Source organism: Episyrphus balteatus, chromosome 2 (genome assembly GCF_945859705.1).
Source record: "Episyrphus balteatus chromosome 2, idEpiBalt1.1, whole genome shotgun sequence".
Classification (NCBI taxonomy): Eukaryota; Metazoa; Arthropoda; class Insecta; order Diptera; family Syrphidae; genus Episyrphus; species Episyrphus balteatus.
In genome coordinates, this window is record NC_079135.1 from 39,878,653 (window position 1) to 39,894,590 (window position 15,938).

At 31.0% G+C, this 15,938-nt stretch overlaps 1 protein-coding gene across 4 annotated transcripts in view; it reads left to right on the plus strand.

Annotated features, from left to right (window-relative positions):
• Positions 1–15,938, plus strand: part of LOC129910773 (cyclin-dependent kinase 14) — a 277,345-nt gene that overhangs the window by 102,586 nt on the left and 158,821 nt on the right. For all 4 annotated transcript variants that reach the window (XM_055988310.1, XM_055988309.1, XM_055988311.1 and 1 more), the window contains one exon: positions 613–690. In XM_055988310.1, the coding sequence (XP_055844285.1) occupies positions 613–690 (78 nt within the window). The remainder of the gene's footprint in view (positions 1–612; positions 691–15,938) is intronic.

A 15,938-nucleotide genomic window follows, 5' to 3' on the forward strand; every position in this document is an offset into this window, starting at 1 on the left:
CAAAATGAAGTCTTGGCAATCGTGCGATAGCTACTGCCATTGCGTTGCGTTGCTTGTTATGTCCAGTTCATTCGACTTGTTTATACGGCTGGGTTATTCTGTGAGATGATGGTTGCACAGCCTACACGCTTTGAGACTCTGAATGTCGAAAGTCAACAACTAATTACCTCTCATTTCCAGCGTAGACCTCAGCCATTCACTTTTTTTTACAAACTCTGGGGAAAAATAATGTTAATTTTGTTTACTTTTGTATATTTGTCGATATAGAGTCGATATATTGAATGAGATTCATTTGAATATATAACAGTGTTATGCAAGCCAAACATAGCAAACACCGGTTCACGCATGTGATCGATCGCTATAATTGGCAAGCATGTGTCATTTTTCACTGCGATGGTAAACCAATAAAAATGGAATAAATTTTTTTTTCTTCTGTTTCTTGTTTAATTAAATGAAAAGTGTTAATTATATTTTGCAGCTTGCTGTGAACAATGTTGCATGTTGTTAGCAAATTAATTTTTATGGCAATGTTAATTATATATATACTTTTTTTTTTGTTTGTCTTGTTAAATTAATGTATTATATTTTTTTTTTTATTATTTGCCATTTCAGGTGTGACAATGCGTGAGAAAAAAGGCGGCGCATTGCAGAAACTTAAGAAGAGGCTATCCCACAGTTTTGGAAGATTAAGTAAGTTCCTTTGTTTTTTAAATATGATATCATTTACCAAGTTTAAAGAAATGCCAACAAAGGATTCTAATTGTTGGGGTAATGCATATAAAATGTTTATGATTTATGAAAATCGAGTGTCTGATAAAAGTTTTTTTTCTGATAAAAAAATGACAATTAATGTCATTTTAATTTCATATCTCTTAATTTAAATTATTAAAAATATAGGTACTAGTATGTTTTAATATTGAAAAGCCATTTACCTGTCCAAATCAGGATTTTGAAGTTTTTGTTGGGAAAACCGTATTTCTAATTAAAATTTGGATTTTATTCGGGATCTATGAAGCTGTAAGGTAATAAATTATCCTCCTCTTATTGTCAAAGATATTAATATGAATGAAAAAGATTCCAATAATATTAGTAAATTTAAGATCTCCTTCTTTGAACTTATATTTTATGAAATAAGTTAGAACAATAGTAACCAGAATCAAACAATCGTAACGGGTTTTAAATTTCCTTTAATTAATTTGATGATAAAAAGCTAAACCAAATGAGAGCTCCAATTTTCTCAAATTTTAACTCTGGTAATAATGAAAATTTGTATCAAAACATTTACTGACATCACTAAGTAAAACTAGATCTAGTTCAATAATATTTTGTTAATTAGAGTTATTTTATTTTGTGCCTGGACCAAATAAAATAAGTGGCTGGATAAATTAAAAAAAAGAATCATTCAATGAAGATTGAAAAAATTCAAGGGAATGGAAGTTTAAAAATTAACCGAATGAAATTCGACTTGAACATGCTCATTAACGTCTAGGTACTGACTTTTCGTTAAGAGCGGTCTCCAAAGCTTCGTCCATCTTACTAACGAGGTTCGGGGCCTGAAATTAAAAAATGCTTTCTTTGATTTTTTTTCTTCAATTGAGTTGATATTGCTTTAATGGCCAAACTTTGCATAGGAGAAAGACGCATTTCGACTTTTCCGTTCGTTAAAAAAAAAAAAAAAAAATCAATCTTTCAATTGAAAGTTAAAAGCAAATTTTAATATGTAACTTCTTAGTGGAAGCTTAAATGGCACTCACTTTAGTGAAACGAAGTAAAAGAAGTCATACTGTTTCTTAAACCGAGCTTCACTAACATCGACCGGTTTCTTCTTAGTTTGAGTTGACCAATCCTCTAAAATTCACCCTTTAATCGGACCTAAGCAAAAAGAACGCACGAATGTTTGACAAAAAATTTTCCACTGAGCAAATGCAAACTTTAAGACAGTCGAAATTTCGATTAAAGAATGGTCAACAATGAATATTAGTCAAAATTTCAAGACACAATTTAAAGTTTTTCTGCAATTTAACCTAACAACTTTTTTCATTCATCTTGAGGCTTCTGGGGTAATATTTATCCATGGAATTTTTGCTTGTATTTCTAATTTAAATTTCTCAAGTCATTCGATGCCTCAAAATCTAATAAAAGAAACCAAATACAAAACTTTCTTATATCTTGTGAATAGTTAAGTACTTTTTCATTTCTGTAACATACAAGAAAATTCAAAGCAAATTTATGTCTTCCCAATCAATATACCACAATGGCACAGAAGTACGTACATTTTTGTATGTAATTTCTCTTGACTTCTTTTCTATAACAATCCACACTTCCCATTGAGACAATATATTTGTAAAAAAATGTATGTTTGTATTCTGTGAAGAAGTATGTATACATTTTCAATCAAAAGAAATAGTTGAATAAGAAGTGTAAGCTAGTTTCTTTCTTGAAACTGGCTCAATTGCACTATTCACACACATTCTTCTTCTTCTTTTCTACTCGATGTGTCAGCAGCTATACTATTCTATAGATCACAACAAATAAACCAAACCACAAATCACAAAGAAAGTGAAAATCCTATTTACCTCCTTTTGAGAAACTCGAACAATAGAAACGAAAAAGTTTCTATTCGCAAAAAAAATGAAGAAAAAAAAACCCACGGAAGTTACATAACTTTCATCAAAAAGATACAATATCTCCTAACAAACTGTGATGGTGTTATCTATCTCCTCATCAATACAACATCCATATCCAGTACCTTACTACCACAACCACCCACAATACCATAAAAAGAGTGAGAGATGAAATTACTTCTGTTTTTGTATAGAAGGCTTATGTCGGTCGTGATGGCACTTAAAACTTGACACAGTGCAAAATATATTCAAAGCAAATGGGAGTCTGAGTTGCGTCAGCTCAACAGCATCATCAGGTACCAGTACCAGGAGCTGCTGGCGGCTATAAAAACTTTGTGCCTTTCCGCTCAAATGCAAACTCTGAATTGATGCTTGAAAGGTGATAGCGTCAAAGTATCGCGTAACGCCTACAACGCGGGGTGTCTGACGTGGTTTTTTTTTTTTCGGGCCTTAAATAGAAACATGAAATAAGGTTTAACGCTGCTGCTGGGTAGGGTATTTCTGTCTGAATTATATACTGACTCACAATTAAACAGAACTCGGCGCGGCGGGGCTAACAAAGAGAAACTGAAAGTGGATTTGATTGATTTTAGCTTTGTTCGCGGGATGGACTAGAGATAAGCTTAATCGGATATAAAGTTTCTGTAAATAAATGATTCAAAAAGAGAAATGGTTTGTTTAGCGGACGATATTTTGACGACGCCTAGGGATCTTTTGTTCAATTTTGTTTCGCATGCTCCTACGACAATCTGTTTTGGATTAAAACTACAAGATTTAATGTTCAACTGGTGAAATTCACCTTCTTTTTATCTGAACTTTATGAATCCATTTAACCATAAAAATGCTGACTGGATTTTATGCAGAATAAATGGAATTTCCGGAATTGTTTTAATTTTCCGTTTCCCTTTTTTTATGATTTCTCTGATTTGAGATTATCCTGGGTAGGGTATTGTAAGGGCATTTTATCCGGTTTTCCCTTTGGTATAAAACTTTCAAAAACCAGCAGCAGTTGCTGCTGCTGCTGCTGCTGATTCATAAAAATTTATTCAATAATAACTTTTTGGTGTTTCGTTTTATTGGCATGAAAAATCAAAGTCAAAGTCGCCTCACCAAACAGTATGATGAAATTTACTACTCCTCCCAATGCAGCAGATAGCAATACAAAACAGACAGACAGAAAGAAACATTAAACCTTAACACACACAAAAAAATATAACGGATATAGATAAAAAGCAGATGAATATATGAAAAAAAAGCAAATTACACATGAAAGGATTTTCGTTCTTTGTCCAATTTTACATTTCAACCAGATTTTATTTTCAATTTTTTTTTCTTCTTGTTTTTTTTGTCTCTTTTGGTAAAGTAGAGAGCTATCGCATAGCTATTCATCTGTGTGATGCAGCACAAAAATGTCCTTATTCACAGTTGGATGTAAATTGCTCTTTGAGACTATATAACATGGGTATGATACTACTGTCATCTATGTGTATTGGAAATGACAGCTTTTAACTAGGAGAAAAGCTCTTGACAAAAGGTCATTTCATTTGCAGTGTCTTTCTTTTTTTTTATTTTTGAATGCATTGCATTTAAGCTGAGTTGAGAAAAAAATTCCCTCAAAAGAAAGCAAAAAAAATTTAGTTTTAAGTTCAATTAAAGCGAAAGAAAGATAGTTGAACACAAAAAACCAGACGAAAGGAATTTTTTTATGAAGGGTGATTTTTTTAGACTTAGTCTTGTAGAGAATAAATCGTGTTAACAGTTTTATATTAAAACAAAGGAAAAAAAGACAACGCACTCATACTTGAGACATCCTTTTTAATTTTTTTTTTCAAGTTGTTTAATAGCTTGAAGACCTTTATATCATTTGATATTTGTCTAACAGCAGAGTTAGAAAAAAAAACCTTAGTTCATAATTTATGAATTTCTAAAATAACAATCGATGTAGGTAGAAGAACTTACCACTTGTAACATATTAAGTCACCTAAAATTGCTACATTGGTGTGTTTCATGAAAAAGCGAAAGTTTTTCGCTTTTCTATTACTACTTTGTAACTTCTTGTTTGAAGTTTGACTTTGACAAGTTATCCTTCACTTATGTTACATTTTCAAAAGTAAGGTAGCATAGAACCTTATGTTAACCCATTACAAAATTTTGATTCTCAAAATTGAATTTGAAGAGCGCCTATCTAAATATTCTAGGAACACCATCTCCGGACCATACCTTCAGTTTTGGAAAACATTTGCAACATGCATTCAGAGCTCAGCAATTCTTTTGGTTCTCTTCGCGCAAGAATCCTCCCGTCTTCTATATCCAGATTCGGTTTCGTTTTCTCGAAAAAGATAACATTGTTCCAAATGTCTTGAATTCGAATATGGTGCACTTGAACTCAGAGCAATAATTTTTCTCTGACTCTTTATAGGAAATCCGACCTTATCACCGGAATGAGTGCTCTAAGTCCAGCTTTCATGGACCTTTTTCCTCACTGATCTTGATGAAATTACTTTCCTTTTACTTTTCTTGTAGCTCGACACAGATCGATTTTAAGATCCGATACCGACGACTTTGCATCTGCAGCACCAAAAGTCGTCCACTGGTAGGTATCGTCTGTCCTCTTAACCTTTTTTCTGCTGATAGTCCCAAACTCACGATATTTTTATAAGTTCCATGCCACTGTTTTCAATCTTCAAAAAATGTCACGTGTTGTAAAAATCAGACGAAACATCCGAATCTACAATTTTCTTTCACTAAATTCCTTCCGTTCGCATTGGACTGCAACTCTTATCCAGTGGTAACACTTTATTTCAATTGAAGTAGATGTACTTCTTTTTTTCAAACAAAATTAAAATCTACTTCCTACATCGCACCATCACAAAAATATCGAAATCTACTTCATTTAAAAATCTATGTTCCAATCTACTTCAAGTTATCAAAATATAAGCCAAATCTACTTCTTTTTTTCAGGAAATATGTAGTTTGAAAGAATAAAATTTTTTGGTTTTGGTTGTTTTTAGGTACTAATTTGGGGATCGGGTCAAAATTCTGGCTTCAAAATTCTGCTTTTCAAAATTCTGCTTTTTTAGCAAAAATTCTGTTTTTCAAAATTCTGCTTTTTTTCTATTCTGTTTTTCAAAAATCTGCTTTTTAAAATTCTGCTTTTCAAAATTCTGCCAGCATTATATTTGAACAAAAAAATTCTGCCAACTCTGTTTTTTTTTTTATAGCATATGCACTGGCTAAAGAAAAATACACCTCATTAATGTAATTCAACATTGCTACTTTCCTAATTTTTTTTTATTTAAGTGTCGCAAATATTTTTTGAATTCCATATACTGACTTTCTTTCAAATAAAATATGTAAACTAATTGGAACCGATGTTGTTTGATACAAAATATTCCTTTTCTTATTCAAATTTTTGAATATTCATCTTTATTTGATAAATTAATAACCTTTTCTTAATATTTTCAAATTTATTCATTTTTAAAACAAAAATTAATACGCATTCAAAAAATGACAAATTTTCAAAAAGATGATTTTGCAGAATTCTGCAAAAAATATAAAAGGGTTTGGAAAATGTTAAAAAGCGCGCGTTTTTTAACATTTTCCCAAACCCTTTTTTAATTTTTTGCAGAATTTTGAAAAGCAGAATTATGAAAAGCAGAATTTTGAAAAACAGAATTTTGAAAAGCAGAATTTTGAAAGCAGAATTTTGTAAAGCAGAATTTTGATAAAAGAATTTTGACCCCGGCAGAATTTTGACCCCAACCCACTAATTTGATTATTTAACTTAAATAAATTTATTAGAATTATTTTTTTTAATATAGATTTTTTATAAAGAAAAGGATATTTTCAAATCTACTTCGATTTTTTCTTCGAATCTACTTCGACTTTTTTTCTGCGAGTGGTAACGCTGCCTTATCATGATTTGTAAAGTCTTATTATTATATTCTCATTAAAATGGTACCTATAAATTATGACGTCACACACTGCATTCATCTACTACTTATTACAAGATTACAATTACAACATAAATGCGCTGACTGGATAATGATAAAATCAACCAATTCTATTCTAATAACACTGCGATGCGCTGCTGCCAAGTAGACACTTATTATTGCATTTAAATTACTTAATATTGAACTTGAATTAAATATTCCTTATTTTGGGACACTCATTGCACCGAAGTACAAAGGGTCCCATCAGGAGAAAATTTAAAGAGATATAAACTTTTTTTCACTGCCGAACATCTCTCTTTTACTACATCATATCGATATCTATGTTAAAACTCAATGTGAACTGTATAGAAAGAAAGTACAAAATTCAATGCAAAATTTTCTACAGTTAGTTCTCATGCATTGGAATTTGCTGTGTGATAAAAGAAATTGAAAAATAAAAATAAAACATTTGTGGTGACTGTGGTGTGACTCATTGTGTGTTTGTAGGTATTTGGATGATTTTATTGATTTAAATGAATGCTCTTGGTGGATGGTGGTCATGGTCATAGTTTTTTTTATTAGTTAAAAATGCCAACTGTTCCATTTAATTATTGTAATCTCGATTTTTTATGGAAACCTAACAAGTTGGTATAATTCCTTGTTTTTTATTTGCTGTAATTTGTTTCTAACGATGTCCATAAAGTTTAAGTAGGCTTATAATTAAAATTAAAGAAAATAAACAGGAAAAAAAAATAGAAATAGAAATCGTTGACAGTTTGGCTGATAGTCTTGTTCTTAACATTTTTTACGATGAAATAACAAGTTGGCAGTAGATATACCTACATATTTACACAAACAAAATAACACAACAAAACACACTCGGCGTAGACACATTTGAATACGAAATCAAATCAACATTGAAGCAAACGTGCCTGGACTCCCAAGTTGATTCGATTCATCACGCCAAAGACGACACAACGACAACAACGAAAACGAAAACCATCCAAACCAACATGTGCGTATAGAGGATATTTTTGTTGTTTTCCTTTTTAGGTACTATGTTTTTGTTTCTAGCTATAAAAATAAACATTTTTTCCTTCTCATTAGGGAAATGACCCACGTATTGTGTTGTTTGGATTTTCGTTTCCATAAAATCCCCCTCCAAAACCTCCCTCCCCCCCCCAAAAAAAAAATAAAAAAAATAAATCACAAAAAATAAATCTAAAAAAAATCCTTTTTATTAGAATATTGCTTTTTTCTCTCTGTCCACATTCATATCCACTGTCCTTATACACACAACTTGTGAACAATTTTTGTATTAAGGATTTTTCTTTTATTTCGCATATTTTGCCTCATTTGGCGGGATTTAGTAAAAAATATTTTCTCGAGGATAATCTTGGAATTTGTTATAAGTATTTAGGTACCTAAAAAGGACACAAAAAAAGGAAAATTAATGAACAATGTGGTTGTGGTATTTGTGTATGTTTATTATGCACAAATCAATTAGTGGTGTATATTCAAGGAAAAGTAAACAAAAAGTTTGAAGCCAACATAAAATCATGACCACCAATACTAATACATACACAAGAAATAGGTTTGTATCTTTTTTGTTAAGAAAGTTTTTGTGTGCCACAATGGCTGCCTATTAAAGCGTGGAAACATCGTCACTCATGGGGGCTTACAAAGTTTTTCAAGTGGATTTTGTGTTTAGGGATATTTCTTCAACAGAAAAAAGAGAGAGAAGAGTAGTCAAAGTCACACAAAAACGTGCTTTGGCATTGAAATGAGAAACGGAAAGTCGCTGAAAGTCAAGGTGAATGTGGAGGTTATTCGCAGGATATAACAATACCAAACCAGATGTCTTATAGTAATGAGTGCAAAAACAAAAAAGAAGAAATAAAAAAAAAACCTGAGACATTGAGACACACGCAAGGTGTTTCTTGTTGCCGATGTCGAGTCGAGACGAAGCGATAAAGAATATTTTTGTTTTTTTTTTTTTTTTGTTTTTTGTTTTTTTACTTGAAATCTTGAGAACCTATTGAAAGATTTTATTTGAAACGTTGATGTTTTTATTTAATTTTTTTTTGTGCAGATAGATCGGTACGACGTCTTTTATGTTCAATTTAATGGTCTGGCTAGAGATTTTAAAATCAGCAGGTGTGATTTGATTTTGTATCAGAACAAAGTGGATTTAAAGTACAAACGTTTGTACTCCTATCTACATGAATGTATGTAGGTACCTCCACCTATTTAAGTATACCTGCGTATAAAAAGTCTACTTATGTTGGTAGCCTAGTATTACTTAGATACCTACATGCGTTTATTTTTGTTTCGTTTTTGAATTCACAGAAAATCAGTTTAGGTTCTTATGTGCTTGTTTGTGACTTAATTTAAATCTCTGTTTTTATTTTGTTTGTTCACTTAGCTTGAGTGTGTTACATACACAATTTCTTAGAAATCGAGACAAATAAAATTTATTTTTAAACTACCTTTTTAAATCTTAAAATATACAAATACATACCTACATAGCTAGTTAGTAAGCAGGTTTCCGAGTCTTATTCCTTAAAAATATGATAGGTTTATCTTAAAATTAAGTAGGTACATACCTACCTATCTAAGAAAAACAAAATAAAGGAGCAGAATTTTGTTGCATATTTTTTGTTCTTATTTTATTTTAATCAAAAAAAAAAATTGTAAGGAAAAGTTTTTATATAAATTTTAGGTAAAACGAAAAACACTTTAAGGCTTAAGTTTTGAAACTTTTTGCAAAAAGGACCAACAATAAGCGCAAAGTTAAATTAAACAAAGCCCAAAGCTTTCAAAATTGTATGCAGTTTCGGTTTTTGTTTTATTTTGATTTTTTTTTTTTTTTTTCAAAATATCAAAAGAATTTTGGGGGAATCAAGTAAAAAAATTACACACCAACCTTATTTAAAATAAGTAAATGTGAAAATTCAAATTAGTGTTATAAAACAGATTTTTTAAGAACTTAATGTGTAAATTGTTATTAACAAATTTCAAGTCCAAAAACCATCAAAACTAAGATAAAAAAATTGTAGTTTTTGGTAAAACATAGGTATTCGGAATTGGACACACAATTTGTAAATTACAATTAAAATAGGTAGGTATTTCAATTCTCGATAAAGGTGAAGGAGTCTTTGATTGCTTTCTAGAAGTGAAATTCTGTTTCGCCTCGACGAACAAATGTTTTTGGATGTGCGAACGGTTTGCTTCATATAACTTGAAAGAATTTGTCCTGAATTTGTCGCATATTTTTTTTTTTTCGTTTTTCAAAACGGAATGAACATTTTGGGCCCCCTTTTTTATACAAAATTTTTTTTTTACTAAGCTTTGTCATGACTTTATTTGTTTATAATTTAAAAAAAAGTTATGGCGTCAAAATCTTCTGCACGGCCATTTCTTGACTAAAAGTCATGAAATTAAGGACAGAGAAAATTAGTAGGTATGAGAAATACGAAAAATCTTCCAATTTTTATGTATTAACAATGGTGGTTCCATAATAGCGGACAGAACAAGCGTTTACAGAATTTTTTTTTTCAAAACTGTATATAAGCTAGAAGTTTATATAAATTGATGTAAAAAAAATGGATCTTGGATTTAGGCGTAACTGTTCATATTCAATAAAAAAAATTAAAAAGAATATAAAATAAAGACCAAAAAGTTCTAAAGTAGTAAAATGCACTTTTAGACCTTTTTATGCTGTTTCTTGGATTTTTGGTTTAAGTTAGCACATTTTTTCATCTTTCTATTTATTTTCTAAAAAATCATAGATGCCAACAATATAAAGCCAAAATAATAAACTTTATATGAAAATAAATATACTATTTTTGGTATTTAGCGATAAATTTAAGAATAAACTATTTTGCTCTCTGTCCGATTTTGAACTGATAATAACATATGGAGCATAAAATTTTTCATTATAAAGCAAAGTTGAATTTCTAATAATTCGAGCTTTGAAAATTTCCACCTCTATAATATTGATCCACATAAACCTTTTCTGTAAATACAAAATTCATCTACAATTTAATTGTACATGAGCATCTTTTCAATAGTTTTCACCTCTAAATGGTTAAATTTGAAAAAAACCGATACTTTTGATATTTGACTTTAAATAGGTTTTTCTTAAAGTTGAATTTATTTATTTCCAGTTTTTGCAGATAATTTTATCTTTGTTGGTTCATTAAAGGACTATTACACATTTCAGTTTGTTGATTTTTTTTTCTAACGGAACACATAAAAAATGATTATATCCAACTTTCGCACAAGATAAACGAATAAGATCAATGAACTTTGTTAACCTTTCAAACTTCACTTAAAGTTTCAATGTTGTTCAATTTGAATGACTTGAAATTATTTCCGTTTTTAATATGTTAACCTAACAAGATTTTTTTTTAAATTTCAAGGGTGGATTTAACAAATTAAAGTTTTAATTTTTTTTACTATACCACAATGTAGAGACAAACTCCTCTCCATCAAATGTTATTAATATTCTAGTAACATTTATAATAATTAACACTTCGTCACGCTCATGTGCATATTAGACTGTTCGTTATCGCTTTTATTGAATTTCTTGTAAACGTCTGTCTTGTCATTTTCTTTATTAATAAAGTTACTAATTACTGTTTATGTGTACATATTTAATCTCATAATATGAAATGTTTCATTGTTTATACAAGAATATGACACAATTTATGAACTGTGTGTATTAGCAGTTTTATTACAGTGGCAATTAAATAATAGTTTCAATTTTTTTTATTACCTTTTTCATGTATAAATGTATGTACAAATGTATACATTTCACACACATGTCAAAGTAGAAATCATAAAAAAATATTTTCATAATATTGTAGGTACTACCTCATAATAATTTTATTACTCTTTGACACAGTTAATTCACAATACTCTTTGACACAGTTAATCAAAAGACACTTGGCAGTATTCGACACCAAGTAGTGTGGGACTCTTAACCACTAAAACCACCTCTTTATCAGGACCAATCTTGAGAGATCGACATCAGATTTTTCTTTCTTAACTTTGTAAAATCACTTTGGGGGAAGTTTAAACTTTTAATACTTTCCCATGTTTTTTTTAGACCATAAGCTCATGAGGCTTGGTTCTTCTTAATCTCCGAACATGGTTTCTTGTATTCAAGACGGACACCATTTCAGAATTGGTATGACTTTGCAGTCTCTGATTATGCGATACAGCGTATTTTTTAACAACTTCTGTAACCGTTTCTATTTGTAAGTCACGATGTAGATCGCTATTTCTTATGTACCAAGGTGCATTAACTATTCCACGAAGGACTTTGTTTTGGAATTTTTGGATGATTTCGGTATTTGTTTTCTTTGTACAGCCCCATAATTGGATACCATAGGTCCAAACAGGCTTTAGTACTTGATTATACAGCATTATTTTGTTTTGGGTTGATAAATCAGAGTTGTTACCAAGTAACCAGTACATTTTTCTATATTTCAAGTTTAGTTCTTCTCTTTTCTTTTTGATGTGCTCTTTCCACTTTAGCTTTGCATCCAAAGTCATTCCAAGGTATTTGGCCATATTGGCGTAAGGTACAGCTTGATTATTAATGAATATTGGAATATTGTTTATCTTTTTATTTGTAAAGTTTATATGTGAAGATTTTGTTTCATTGAGTTTGATACGCCATTTTTCGGTCCAATCTCTGACTGTGTCGACGGCTTCTATTTTCTTCAATTCCGAATATTCTTGATCGTACCTTACTCTAAACAATCGGTCTGAGATGTACGATTTTAATATTTCATAGTACTGTCTGGGAAGATCCCTTTGCAGTTTGTACTCAAGTCCCTCATGCCAAACCTTGTCAAAGGCTTGAGCAACATCTAAGAAAATAGCTGAACATACTTGTTTTTCTTCTAATGCTTTTTCTATTACATCCGTTATTCTATGAACTTGGTCTATCGTGGAATGTTTATTTCTAAAGCCAAACTGATGATTTGGGATTAACCTTCTTTCTTCTATAATTTTGCTAAGTCTCTTCAGAAGCAGTTTTTCAAAAACTTTTGCCATAATTGGTATAAGCGATATTGGTCTGTAAGACGTCACTTCTGTAGGTGGCTTACCTTGCTTGGGTATGACAATAACTTCAGCAATTTTCCAATGGTGTGGGACATACCGTTGCTTAAGGCATGCATTTATTATATATTGGAGTTTTATGAAGGCTTTCAAAGGCATTTCTTTCATAACCTGAGCAGTAATAAGATCGTAACCTGGTGATTTTTTATTTGATAGTTGATGTAAACACATACTTTTTATTACTTTTAATCTTACAATTGGTATTTCACTTTCATCTATCTTATCAACAAGCTGTAAGCTATTTTCAGCCGCGTTTGTTGGGTATGGCTTAAAAACATTCGCAAGATGCTCCGCGAAAAGGTTAGCTTTTTCTTTTGGGTTACCGATCCATTTCCCATCTTGAGATTTCAAGGGAGAGTTTAGTAACTGCGGTCTTTTCAGGCGCTTGGCTGCTTTCCATAGCGAAAAATCATTTTTGAATTTATAAATTTGTTTTTTTAAGATTGTTGCTTATACGGTTAAACGTTGTTTTATCATCTGGAAATCTAGTATTTTGCCATTTTCTTCGAGCTCTTCTTTTCTCTATTATCAACTCTCTTATCTCTAAAGGATATTTTATTTCATTTTGTCTTCTATTAGAAAATGTTGGAGTACTTTCTTCTGCGGCCTGTTGCACATCAGCAATAAATTGTTCCACTTCATGGTCAATTTGCTCGATTGTATCCATGGGAGATCTTAAATTTATAAAACTTAAAAGCCTTTCTCTAAAATCTACAGACACAGTTAATGAAGTTGACAAAATTGCTTTTGTGTTTTATGTTAAAAAGCTTATGATCCGAGTTTTTCCAAATTCTTTTTTTTTTAACTTAATTTTGCTAATTCTATATTTTGACATTGAAACCACATTCTAAAAATAAAGTACAGAAATGTTTTTTTGAAGCATATAACTTCACTTGTCATGTGTCTATTCTAGTAACCTTTTCATCATCTTTAATCTTCTGTCAATAAATCATTTTTGAAAACCATGACCACATATTTTCTTTTTTTTTTTTCAATTTCACAATGTCGATGTCGTTAATCTTAAAGGACATTTTTTTCCCCACTCTCTCTTATACCACACTTTAGAGTACCTAGATTTTTTTAAGAACCAAAGCTATTTTATGATTTTTCTTTTCAAGTGTACCTATGCAGACAATCTTCTAATCAGAAATCACTATGACAACCTATCCACTCCAATTGGCCTCTCTGTCATTTATTGTCTGTCAGTTTTGTACTTGAAAATGTTATTATGCTTTTCGATGTCTCCCAGTCTAAAAATAAGACACTTTTCTATGTAATCCATGTTTTTTTTTTTCATCTCAAGGACATTATAATTGAAATTCAACCCATCAAAGTGGTATGGGAAAACCAAACAGCCTCTTTAAGAAAGAATTTTGATAAAAAAAAAGAAAAGAAAAAACAGTTTTGAGCTTGCAGGCTTGCAAAGTTTTTTTTGAGAAATTAGAAAACACAAAGATTAACGCTTCATAAAATCAAAAAACCGTGACAGTCCGTAAAAAACAAAGGTACAAATTCTTGCCCTAGGAGAACAATTTCAAAAAATTCTTAGGATCAATTTTGTTTTGCTTGATTGAACCTAAACGTGTCTATAGTAAATGCCGAATTGGTCAAAATTCTCAAAGGATGAAAACACCCTTAACAATTCACATTAAAAGAATTCTTAAGAATTTACTCAACTTTCAAGATCAATTAATTTTCGAAATCACAATTTGGCTCATAGTTACACATAATTTTGTTGTCTTGTCTCTATGCCACACCAATATACCTTCACAGTGGCACACACAAACAGAAAACCAATCTGCACCCTTAACGAAGCAATTATACTTTGCGACCAAGCAGCAATCGACTAAATTATCACACCATTAAGAAAGCAATTTCACAATCAATTCCGTTTCATTACATTCATCAAGTAGATAGATGGTTGGCGTTCGTTGGCGTTCGTTGGCGTTCGTTGGCGTTGTTGAGTTGCCTAAGAGATACACAATATCTTGTATATCCTCTTCTATATAATATCTAGGTATTCCCTGTCACACGTCATTAAATATTGCCCGATCTGTGTTTTGTTCTTTTATTTTATACTTTTTTTTTTGCACCACCACCCTCTCTTTTGATGTATCGTGGGGGTCTTTATATGGTGTAGGTGGTCGTATAGGGTATATGAAAGTATGAAGAGATGGATATCCTGTCATTGGCACCGTTCGTTCGTTCGTTGTTCACCCTCTTGAATCTGTCTGTGCGAATGTCAAGAAGCTGGCTTAATGACATGAATTACACTCGACTATATTTTATTTTGAATTCGACATGCCTCTCAGATACATATAATATCTTGTCTAGATATAGACTCGAATTGTAGATACTTTTATGCAGATATACTACATTGGCAATATCAAAAACGAGATTTATAGGTTTATGTGCGGATTTGTGGCGGTTGTGGATGCGAGACGAGTAATACGAGTTAACAACTGTGACCTTGCAAGATCGTCGTCGTCGTTGTTGTTGTCGTCGTCATTGGCGTCATTGTCGTGTAACAAGAAACTTTTCTCCGAGAATGGCCATGCCATAAGCAAGTAATTGTTGTTGTTGTTGTTGCTATATTGTAGGTAAAGGAATGATGACTGGTTTTAAATTGCATGCGGGACCACTCTGACTTCAACAACAACGTAAACGACGACGGACGATTTACACATTTGTGTGCCATATTGTAAGCAAAGAGACAGGAAATGAGTCATTTCTGCATCATATATTAATAAAAATGAAAAATATGTTAACGAAATATGTATAAATGTGGACTGAGTATAAGATGCAGAAATGAGAACGTATTTTAAATGGACTTACAAGGGCAACGAATAAAATATACCTATGCACGGAGAAGAAAGTATGCAAATTGCTAAAAGAATTGTAGAAGAAAAAAATAACGAGAGGCGAGAAAAATTATACAGATTGTTTCTGAAGATATTTTTTCAAGTCTTTGTATGTGTATATGTAAGAAGAGTTGAACTAAAAAATATTTAATATTATGGACTTAAATTTAAATGATTTAAAAAACACGTCTTTAAAACATTAACTTTAAAAATATCCACTTCAGAATAATTTACCTTTAATATTTGATAAGAATGGTAACACTGACTGCTTTTGAAGAAACTTGAAATATTACTCAAAAACTATGAGGGATTTACAAATTTTACTGAATCTATTTTTTGCAGGAAAACTGAATCTTACAATCAAATTAGGTAATTGCTAAAATATA